This window comes from Hippocampus guttulatus, chromosome 1, assembly GCF_054856545.1.
Source record: "Hippocampus guttulatus isolate MCC_2025c chromosome 1, RoL_Hgut_1.0, whole genome shotgun sequence".
Lineage (NCBI taxonomy): Eukaryota > Metazoa > Chordata > Actinopteri > Syngnathiformes > Syngnathidae > Hippocampus > Hippocampus guttulatus.
The window spans coordinates 19,669,901-19,682,297 of NC_141261.1; the positions used below are offsets into that span (position 1 = coordinate 19,669,901).

General features: G+C 42.2%; 1 protein-coding gene across 1 annotated transcript in view; it reads left to right on the top strand.

Annotated features, from left to right (window-relative positions):
- The first annotated feature begins 4,315 nt into the window (after positions 1-4,315).
- Positions 4,316-12,397, top strand: part of LOC147210840 (IQ motif and SEC7 domain-containing protein 1-like) — a 43,584-nt gene continuing 35,502 nt past the window's right edge. The window contains exon 1 of the mRNA XM_086117198.1: positions 4,316-5,004. Within this exon, the coding sequence (XP_085973324.1) occupies positions 4,925-5,004 (80 nt within the window). The 5' untranslated portion in view covers positions 4,316-4,924. The remainder of the gene's footprint in view (positions 5,005-12,397) is intronic.

Here is a 12,397-nt window from a genome sequence, read left to right on the forward strand (position 1 = left end):
ATCCATCCATCAATTATCCGATCTGCTTATCCTCACAAGGGTCGCGGGGGTGCTGGATCCTATCCCAGCTGTCTTGGGGCAGTAGGCAGGGGACACCCTGAACCGGGTGCCAGCCAATCGCAGGGCACACAGAGACGAACAACCATCCACGCTCACACTCACACCTACGGACAATTTAGAGTGTTCAGTCAGCCTGCCATGCATGTTTTTGGAATGTGGGAGGAAACCGGAGTACTCGGAGAAAACCCACGCAGGCACGGGGAGAACATCCAAACTCCACACAAGGAGGCCGGAGTTGGAATTGAACCCGGTATCTCTGCACTGTGAGGTCAACGCGTTAACCAGTGGAGCACTGGGCCGCCTTCAAGGCAGAATATCCCACTTATTATTTCGTATCAGAGGCAAACCAAGAGCAATTTGTGAGGGAGCAACAGAACCCAAAGAACACCTAGCACTCATTTATCCCGTCCTTTAGTATGTTGAAAGCAATTGTCGTTCTCACCAGACACTGGCGGTGACAATGTTTGGACATCGATCTGTGTGATTGTAGAATGCAGTGTCACCACGTGCAGTAAAATGTTGGCTCAGATGCACCAATTTTGAGCTAGGGACCCACAGCACCATTGTGTCAAATAACATGACATGACATCTGAAAAGCTGAAGTCCATTAGACAGTTTAATGAGGAAGCATAGATGTCGATTTTGGTGACATACTCAAATTTGCACAGCGAGAAAAGTATGTGCTATAACGTCCTTAGCATCTGCTCATTATGTTGCTCATCGTTGTTATCCAGAGAAGAGATAGGAGAGGAAGAAGACGGCACTAACTCATCCAGGATGATATGATATTTTTGAAATAACCATTAAAGCTCCCTTCCCGCCCTCCAAAAAAGTGAAGTGTTTTATTTTTCCCGTTTATTATGGTCATTGTAATTATTATTATTTCGCATACATTGTCTAGGGCAGGGGTGCCCAACCGTTTTTGACCGAAGGTCGACTGTTCAAGCAACCAACCTCCCGCGATCGAACCGCTACCGTACGTGGACGCATACACACTCGCACGCTTTGATGAACAACAGCCATAACGTCCCAGAACACGAACAAAACAGAAAAAAAGTAGGCACAAGAACTTATGAGTTTGTAAAAAGGAACCTTAGTCGAGACCTGACGCGGAGGCATGGGACGCACTTTGGCAGCGTCTTCAGTGCAACAATGTCACCATTGTAGCTTACGTGTATCGTTTTAAAATTTTTTCTCCTGGCACTTTCGATTCCCATTCTTTGCCAGTGCCATCAGTGAATTGTACATGAAACAAACTTTGAATGAGATTAATAAAAATTAAAAAGATATATGGCAACAGCTCTAATCGCAAGGGGCAAGTGCAGACTGCTGACAACTTCCGGTGATGCAGGTCACACGCCGCCGTAGATTAAAGGTGGCCTGCTTTGTTATATTATTTTATTTTTTTAAATACTTTTTTGGTGAAGGTGAAAATGAGAGAATGCCTAGGGTGCAGTGTGCACTAACACAAAAAGACAGAAGATGAATAACATGCACACAGACACATTTTTTAAAATCTATTTTCCTCTAGAACCCACGATCTACTTGGGACCAGTTCACAGGCTACTGGCCCATTGCGATGGATTGGTTGGGCACCCCTGGTTTAGTGCTTCTGTTACCAGGGCAAGAGCCGACATCACTGTACCTACTGCTGCAGCAACACGCGCACACGCGCGCACACACACACACACACACACATACGTAAACAGTCATGTTATTTGTTTTTCTGATTCTCTGGGTGTCCTGATCATGTCAATATTTTTTTTAATTATTTGAAGCGAATGTGACCTTGGATGCTATAATACAGTATTATTATATTATTTTAAAAGCAGTCCAGTACAATGGAATGAAAACATGCAGAATGTCAGTGAACATTGTGTCTGATGAAGATCCATGGAATGAAGACGAGGATGATGGTGGAGTCTGAAATTAAAGTTATGAAGAAATGAAATTGCTTTTATGAATCACATGTTATTAGCACTCACACGCCTTTGCTTGTTCCCATGGAAATGTAACACGTACATACATGTACGCACATGTCCCTGAAACACTACCCAAACTCAACTCGCAAACAATTGGGAATGCAAATGCAGTTTAAAGACAAATGAGCAGCAAATACGAGTTGGATTAGGAAATTACCACTAAACAGGAATTAATACCTGGAAGACAAAGCATTCTCTCAAACAGGAAGTATCAGCTGGATTTGAATGTGCCACAGACAATACCACCTGGCTAAATTAGGAAGCACTGCTTTGAACAGGAAATATCTGTCACATTTTGCGAGGTGGTAGTTGGAGGACCCCAAAAAGCAGGGAGGCAGGGAGGAGCAGGGTGGAGTGACCAAGATGTATTTAACAAAAACACAAACACAGGAGAAACAAACTCCAAAAACCCACTCAAATAAAGTCCAGAAATCACAGGAAACAAAGTAGCAAACAAAACCTAAAACAGAAAACAAAACATGACACGTGCGCACAGCAACACACAACAATGACCTGACACTGAGTGATCGTGCCGGGAGTCCTTTTATACAGACAACTAATGACACAATGACCAACAGGTGTGCAGCTGCAGGTGGAGCCCTACAGTGCCACCTGTTGGCCACAAACAGAACCATGACAATATCCCCTCGATTAGGAAGACTGCCTGGAGTAGGAAATAGCAACTGAATTTGAAAAATTGGAAGTAGCTTCTGTTTTAGAAAACATGGAATGGGAAGTGTTACCTGTCAAAGTGTTAATTAAATAACACTTCGAGAGGAAGTCCCACATGGAGCAGGAAATCCATTGTGGATTAGCAAGTACCACTTGGAAAAGGAACTACTGCTGGGAATGCAAAGTACTGTCTCAACTTGAAAGTGCTGCCAGAAACAAGACCTACCACCTTTGAACAAGAAATAATTTAGGACGTGCCATTTTGAACAGCAAGTACCTGGATTCGGAAGTACTGCCTCAATTTGAAAGCAAAACCAGAAACAGGAAGTCCTACCTCGAACAGGAATCACCACATGAATTGGTGAACACCACTTAGACTAGGAAATTCCGTTTGGAAAATGAAGTACCACCTAGATTAGAAAGTATAGCCTGGAACAAGAAGTACCACCGTTATTCAATCTCAGTCTAAATAAATCGACTGGAAGGAGGCACGGCGCTGGATAATTGGATTAAAGTCTTAGCGGGTTTGGTGAGTGACAGAAGGAAGAGCGGCACTCTGCAGAAACAACCAAACCGCAAATTCACATGTCTGCAACCTCGACGCAAGAGAATGTCCACCGTGAGCAGGAAGTACAGATAGATGTGCCACCTGATCAAGAAGTAGCACCTGGATTGGAATGTGCCACCTGAAAAAGAAAATGCTGCCAGAAACAGGAAGTACCATCTGGAGAATAAAGCAATACCAAGAAGAAAAAGTACCACCAAGAGCCAGAAGATGCAACTGGATCTGAACACCTGAAACAGGAAGAAGCTCCTGGCTGAATAAATACCATCTGGAAAAGGAAGTACAACATATAACAGAAAGTACCACTGGCATTTAAAAGAAGCACCAGGATGTGGAACTTGGATTTGGAGGTACAAATTGGAACAGAAGTACCAGATAGATTTTATGAAACGGTGCTGGAAGAACCACCAGAATTTGGAGGGACCCCCTGGAACAGGACAAAGAACAAACAGTAGGAAGTAGGAACTGGACTTGGATTTAGAACAGGAGGTACCACCTAAGCAGTACCACTTTTAAAAGAATGTACCACCTGGATTAGGACGGCTGGAACATGAAATGGCTCCTGAATTGGGAAATACCACCCGGGACAGGAAGTAGCGTCTGGATTCGAACACCTGCAAGGGCAAATACCACTTGGATTAGGAAGTACCGCCGGGAACAGGGAGTACCACAAAGAGCAGGACTATTACATCCCTATTTTTTGTTTCAAGTCGTAGCTGCTCTCATCCTCAAATCACAGTTTGTTGCAACAACCCCGTTGCTAACCAAAACTGCAGAACTGAGCAAGGCATGTTAACAGTCTTACAGATGGATGACAGTGTGCCATCTAAGCGGCTTGGGAGATGATTATGATAAGAGACAAAATGAAATAAAATAATCCCAAAAATGTGACTTTTGCGAAATCAAATAAAAATGCATATTTCCGTAGTATTCTGAAAATAATTCTGACAAAAATATTTCCAAGATTAGGACTTCTAAAAACACACATGACTTTTAAAAAAGCTAAAATAACTTGTAATACCTTGACTTTTTTGGAAAGTCTGTGTTTAGAAATGACCATTTTCAAAAGAAAATAAAGCGTTTTTTTCTCAATAGGTCTGTTGCTAACCAAACAGCAGCACTGAGCGGACATCAAAAACTGTTTCTCAGATGGATGAAATCAGAGATGAATCTGACAACGGAAAAGTAATCCTTCTCTAATAAATAAAATATACTAATTAATTCTTGTAATATTGTGGAAAGGAAACTTTGTCTTCTTTTTAAAAAATTACAACAAGTATTGACTTTCCATCTTTTAAAGAACTCGATTGTTGCGCTATGATTTTTGAATGGGGAAAAACAGCATGTTACTGTGCCTATATCACAAAACGTGTTTGTGAGCGAGCCCTTCTCAATGTTGCCAGACTGGGACGTAAAAGTGGGGTTCATTTTGATATTCCCACACCGAGTTTCTTGGTTTATGTGGAGAGAGCATCTTCGCATTCCAGTAGACTCCGACATGTGACTGCTCCATAGTGTTGTGACACTCCAGCCTATGTGCCCCTGATTAATTTCCCCGCATCTGGAATTTCCTTGAAGGACCTCTGCTGACATTTATGAATGTGAAATCTAGACTGACCTGAACGTGCCAGCGGGGATTCCTGGGATGTTTTGCATTTCAGGCGTCTGCCAGCTTTGCCCTTCATTTTGTCTGCGCTCCACCGGATCTTGGTCCCCCTTACACAGGTAGGACCTCATTCAAGTGGTGAGGGGAGCTGGAGTTCTTACCAGCTAAGGTTGAATGTGGGGAAGGGTACCCTGAGATATGTGTTTAATTAATTCATTGCATGACCACATTTGTGACTCAAATCATCTTTCCTTATTGAAATGAAGGGAAATGCATTTAATCTAGTCCACCTCTCCCCAAATAAGACCCACATTTTTTTTTTGTATTTTGATTCATAAAATTATTCAACAACATAAACGTACATGAATCCAATCTGCATTTTTTTCTGTAAATTTACTAGCAGCACCAACACCATAACAAAGGTAACAAACACTTTAATATGATCACTATGGTACCGCAGCAGACACCACAGAACAAGAATAAAGTACATGAATGATATGAGTAACACAAAAACTGGGGCGTTTTGTTGATATAACATTAAACGTGAAGCCACATTTTTATCTAACTATATCAGCTGCTTCCTCCTCAAAGGCACAAACATAATAAGGCACCACCAAACAACTGCAAGTGCATGAAATTATTTATAACTCACCATTACGCAAGAATAGATCAAGACCCACTCACAACATACTGTGCAGAGCGGGCTACATGTGTGGTCTGGTTTATTTCTACTCATTTTTCTAGCTTCTGGTTTTAATATTACCATTACGCGAGTGAGACAATTAGCATCTTGACATAAGTCAAACGTCCGTCATAGACGGATGGAACAATTGCACTTTTTAAAAAGAAATATTTTTCAGCCACAGATAAAAAATAAATTGAAGGGGGGTTTTTTGTTGTTGTTTTTGTTTTTGTTTTTGTTTTGTTTTTTAAATCGTTTCATCTGTCAGCCGCAGCCCGGTCCAAAGTGGACCGCGGCTCGGTGGTTGGGGTCCACTGGACTGGAGCAGGCTAACTATCTGCCAGTGTAGCAGCCATTTTGCCAAGAGCGATAATCCCATCAAATGTATTGGAAAGCACAGACATTAGTGTAGCATCGTACGCAGCTCAAAAGGAATATGTCGTATATCTAAATATTGATATCCATGACTGTTGTCTACTGGAGCAAGTTCTCGTCAAGTCATAGTGTATGCGTCCCTTGAAAACTATTTTTGTATGCAGTTGTTGTTGTTTTTTTTTAAATTAGGCCCTTATCTGTGGTATCATTGTCACAGCAGTAAAAAAGAAAACTAACATTGCGGTTCAAGCAACGAGCTGCACAACATTAAGCCCCCAAGCCCCAGTGAGGTAAGTTTGGACACATTTTCCACATACACTGAAAAAAGTTTCTGTTGAATTAACTCAATTTTATCTTGTCAAGTGGTTGCACAAAATAAAATCATCTGGATTCAGATGACACATCATTTTTTTCAGTGCAATTTCAAGCTTGATGTATTATATTTATAATAATTTTGCACTGCACTTGCCACGAAAAGAGTACAAATAACAATTTTGTACTGTATTGTGTGTTTTTTACACCAGGCCTCCAATTTAATGGACAATCGGTTGAAACAGACCTCCCCTCAGCCCAATTAGTCTGTGAACTCGAGGATCCACTGTAATAATATTTCCTCTCCATATAACAAATCAAACAGAAATGTGAGCACAAAACTTGTTCTTCTTCTGCCGGCTCAGTTGGCAGTTGCTAAACCTGATTTTTGGCGCATTATTGTGATCAACTGATGTTGTGCTTCCACTGCCAGGAAACCAATACAAATTGATGGTTGCTATATGTCAAGCTCATATATGGTCAGCTCAACGCACAGGGATGGGACGCCCCGACCCTCGCTGTGCTGTCTAGCTAGCTCATGCTACCTGCATGTGTGTGCGTGTGTGTGTGTGTGTGTGTCTGTGTGTGTGTGTGCGTGTGCGCAGCGGAGAGTGGAAAATTGAAAAGCAGACACGTGGATGGATGGCTGTCAGCAACATAACTATGCGTCTCCTGGGGGGGGGGGGGTCTAGAAGGGAGGCATGGAGGAGGCGGGGGGGGGGGCAGAAAGAGGGCGTGTCGGGGAGCAAGGAAGCACAGGAGGATGAGGATGCATCAAACTGGAAGGAAGGGGAAGAGAGTGAGGAAGGAGAGCATACAAGTCAGGGGTGTGGTCCAAGCGAGAGACAAAGCGAGGGAGGAGAGAGAGAGAGAAGGGCAAAGAGAGAAAGGGAGAGGAAGAGGAGGAGACACAAATACAGGTGTGCGTGTGTGTGTGTGTGTGTAAGAGAGAGAGAGAGAGAGAAAGTGAGAGCGAAAGAGAGATTGGAAGGTGTCTTCATTGTCGACATTGAGGTAAGACACTGCTCTCCATGTGTGTGTGTGTGTGTGTGTGTGTGTGTGTGCATACAGGTCAGGTCAAAGTGTGTATGCATGCTTGAGTGTGTACTTATGAATATGTGTGTGTGAGCATGTATATCAGTGTGTAGTTATGCATGTGTATGTGGGTGTGTTAGGTCACCCTGGATTCATACGTGTGTAGGTTGAGTGTGTATGTAAACGTGTTTGTGGGCGTGAATGTCGGTGTAAATCTGCAAACTAGCCTGACACCGTTGCAGTTCCTACTAATCCATTTTTTTTTTACAAAACAGGAGTACTCAAATGTGCTTTATAAGCAGGCAAAAGGGTTACAATATTTCCGACTATTTCCAGTCTGCAGCAGAGACATGGTGGCCACCTTAGTTTGGGTTTCCTGTAGTTTCCCTTTAACAATCGTCAACTAGTAACTTTTCGACTGTTGATAACAGATGTCAAATGGTAGTATTGCTGTAGCTGCTGCAAACATATGTTGATATATTTATGGTGTATAGTGTTAGCATTATTTGGGTTCTATTACTTTGTTTGTAATTGTTGCTTCTGCTGAATGCTAACTTTTCTGCTAATGCTAACAGCTATCGAATGCTAACTTTGCTGCTGCTTATGATGGACATTTAGCTTTGCTGCTCCTACTCACAAATGCTTTTTGTTAACTTTATTACTATTGCTAACAGATGCCAAATGCTATCTTTGCTGCTGTTGACACTATCATCACATTTAATGTTAGCGGGGCTCACTTTTTATTAGCATTATATGTTTTTGTTTGCTATTTTTGCTCCTCTCCTTTTCTTCCACTGCTAACAGATCTCAATTCCTAACTTGCCGTGAAACAATATTTAGCCGGGCTACAGCTGCATTTAGCTTCGTGTCACTGTGTGGAAGAATAAAATAAGGCTGCCGATGTGAAGTGACGCGTAAAGACACTCAAGTGCACTGCACTCAATAATTCATGGAGCACGCGGCAGAGATGTATTTTCTATTTTTAACATGTTAGCATGAACATCAATAGTATTATCACAGATTTGTTTCTTATTGCTTAACAACAGCTTCTTGTGACTAACTTCAACGTCCAAGCTCTACACACAGTATCAGTAATGCAGCTAATACTATTCACCTTTGCTAATAGGCTACCGCTGATTTACTAGCTAACTACTGTATGTCAGTGATATGAAATTGGAGATGTATTTTGGTGGTGATGACCCATAGGAAGTTGAAAATAAAATTTGCACTTGACACCAGTTTGACCGATCAAGAAAAAAATGGCCGAACACATCTATCATGACAGGACGAGTTAAAAAGTTTCAAAGCCCCGTCACCGAAATGGAACACAATGTTGGCCATTTTTGTTTAAAGCAGCCATTTTGGATGAATTCCAGTGCTTGTACTTTTGTCAAACTCCTTATGGGAAATTTGCCCAATTGATGATTCCACAAAGATAGACCCTTTTTTGCTTAGGCCGTCTCATGTGGGAGGAGCATGGAATTAAAACCCCATCTTTATGAATACTTTATGATAAGAGTATATCCAATAATAATACATGTGCGCAGAGTAAGTAGATAACTAGTTTGTTTGTATGAAGAAAAGGATACTGTGTGTGTACAAACACAAAATGCACAGAATTGATTGATCTGTGGTCTAAAATGCTGACTGTGCACATATCAGCTGAGCTAGCCTCTGCTTCGCTGGCTCGCTGTTCAGCACTTTTTATTTTTACTTTGATTTATAGATATTCAAGATAGATTTCTACATCATATTCTGTTCTGAACAAACTTGTTTTTGTTTTGTTGTGTCAGCCTCCCTGAGGCTCTCGGCTCTCATTAACATCTCATTAACTCATTAACATCCTCAGTCAGGGAACACTACAAAGACACGTGGTAGTTTTTTTATTTGTAAGGTACTGATTGTAAAGAAGCGTCAATATATGGAAAAATCCAATCAGTAATTAATTAATTTTAAAATAATAATAATTACTAAACAGCTGTTCAAAAAAGACAGGTTTCAAGTTTCACGTCAATCCAAACATAAGACAAAGAGAAATACTTGTTTTGCCTTTAAAACAACCACATAGCTTCTCCGTAGGAAACGCCACTGAACTTAATGCTGACAAACGCCGTAGAAGGTGCTAAGTAATAGCAATGATGCAGCATTATAACCCTTCAGCAAGCGATATTTGAACACAAACAGTGGAGCAACACATGCAGACAGATAATCACAATAATCATGGGAATATAGCTTTAAATTCTAAAACTTGTTTGTGGCACGGCGTCATAATTGACTGCCACTTCAGACCAGTGTCCTTTGTGTTGCGTTCAGGGAGCACAGGTACCTAGAATGCTTGGATTCAACTTTTGTTCAGATCACTCTGTAATGATTTGTGGTATAAAACACAAAATTAACAAATTTAACATGCATTCAGTAGATATGTCCGTGAGGGACGATGACATCAAATCTGAGTTCTATAAATGAAGGAAGCAGATCAGAAATGTCTGTCAATCAAAGATCAGACTCCACACAACTTATGAAGGTTAAACCTATGATGAACTGATAGCCCAAGTTTTAAGAGGCATCCCTGGCTTACTCTCACACACAGATGACACCTGCACACAGATATACACACATGCACTGGCACAAACATACGTACACCCATACAGAAACACAAGCACACACACACACACACACACACGCGCGTACACCCCAAAAAAAACACAAACTCACCTCAAATAGACACACACACAAACGCACACAAACAATGACACACACATTGACACATGCACAAAAACGCACGCACACAATCATCTAGATACACCAGCACAAACACTCATGAACACAGATGCACAGACCCACTAACACACAAAAAATCAAACCCACATAAACGCACACTCATACGTACAGACACTCAACATACACAAACACAGACACAAGCTCACACACACTAACATGCTGAAAGACACATTAACACACGCATACAGAGATACACAAACTCAAACACACACAGAACCACACACGCATTCATTCAAACACACATTCAAACACATACAACCAAGACACACAGAAACCCACCCATCATTCCCCCCTCATCCTGTCACTCTCGTTCAGGGTCACTTGAGTGCCTCAAGATGCTGACTCCAGTTGTGTTCAAGAGCATTGGGTTTTTTTCCGCTCTCTCTCTTTGCCTTCCTTTCCTCCCTAATCATTTCCTTTCCTTTTCACTTCCTCCATCCCTCCTCTCTACCCTCCTCCACCATGTGATATTTATTTTTTGTCACACGTCTCCCTCCCACTTTCCCCACTTTACTGTCACCCTCTCTCTCTCCTCTCCTCCCCTCTGCTCTCCTCTCCTCGCCTCTTCTCTCCACCTATCACTCACAATTCCAAAAATCCACTTGAACAATTCAATGGAAAGACAGCGACAGGAGAGACAGAGAGAGTGAGAGACAGAGAGAGAAGGTGAGAGCAAGACAGGGGAGAGAGAGAGAGAGGAGGTTACAGAGAAGGAGAGAGGCAGAGAGGGCGGGATAGATGTTGCTTGGCGACAGTTGCCATGCAATGTGCTGGGGAGGGACAGAAGGGAGACTTGGTTGCAGGAGTCAAATGAAGGGTTGTCATGGCAATACAGGGTTTCCTGCTGTCAAGTTGTGTGTGTGTGTGTGTTTTCCTCTTGTTGAGGGGGGGTGACTATTCTTCAGGCAGGTGACAAAATCGAAGGTCATATTTGGGATTTTAAAAAATTCTGATCTGATTTTCAAAGAAAGGCAAGGTTGTGGGAAGAAAAAAAATATATATCCATCCATTATCTTGTCCTCATGAGGCTCATGGGCATGCGGTATAGCCTTTCCCAGCAATCAGGTAGTGTGCTGGGGACAGTAGGTGAGGTGTTTATGTTGGCCACCGCGGGTCAGTATAATACTGTTGTGCAGACACAAACAAAGCCGATTTTTATAACGACTGAGACTCAGTAACTACAGTATTATTCGTTTTATGCTGAGGATAAAGAACATATGTCTGTGACTATTGTTGTCTACAAGTGTTGCTGCCCGGTTTAGCTTCATCTATTGGGCAGATTTCTTTGCTATTTTTCTTCCTTCTGAGTCGAAACAGTCAACACATTTTATGTTTGTTTTGTTTATTTTGGGGAGAGGAGCCGGCCGTTGTTTATGTTTGATTTATTTTTAAACTCTCACTACTCCCAACACATTTGATTCAATTGATCATGATCATTTCAGGTTTCAACAGAGCTTGCTGATGACTTCATTGTTTGAATCAGGGGCACTGGAGTAAGGAGGGAGCTAAAACAGGCAGGATATGGCTCTTGAGGAAACAGAAGGGGTGCCACATTTGCATCGGTGCTGCACCGACGTATTTTGTTGCAATATATCTTACACCAGAGCAAATCTTGTGGAACGTTCACATGTAAAAAGCTCCTGACTAAAGAGAAGCGTGTTTACACCGGTGCAGCCCCGCTTGCGTTCACATGGCAGTTTTTTGCGGCCGTGCAATACGATAGTATTAATACTGAAATAAAACAAAGAGCTGTCGTGGTGGTTCTTTTTAAAACATACACTTTATTAGTTTGTTTAACTCAAGCAACTACAGGCACGTCCTTCTCCTTCTTGGTCTCCGTGCCTTCTGCTCGAGAGGCGTTCAATGACCGCCCCCGAAAACGTAACTCAACGATGACTTCAATGACACTCAGAAAAGCAAACACTATGCGCCAAACAGAAAATCAAGAGAGGAAATCACAAAATAAATTCTATGGGGGGGTTGTGAACACACAACAGAGGAACAAGCTACACAAACAACTCCGAGGCAGTCCAGTCTCCTACAAAAGGAAAGATGACGGGCGTACAACAGAGCACGAAAGCAACGCATTCTACCAGTCTGTAATCAACTCTTCTCATGCGTAGCGAGGCTACCGCTGTAGCGTTTACACGTACCATTTTACATCGGTGCTGCCCCGCAAACGAACATTTACTCCGGAGCAAATTTTTAAACCATCTCCTTGAGCAAGGTTAAAATTGCTCCGGTTTAAGCTGTTCTCATGGGCTACACCGGTGTAACTTTGTACGTGTGAACGCTCTACGGGGGCAGCCCCGGCGCAGCACCGGAGC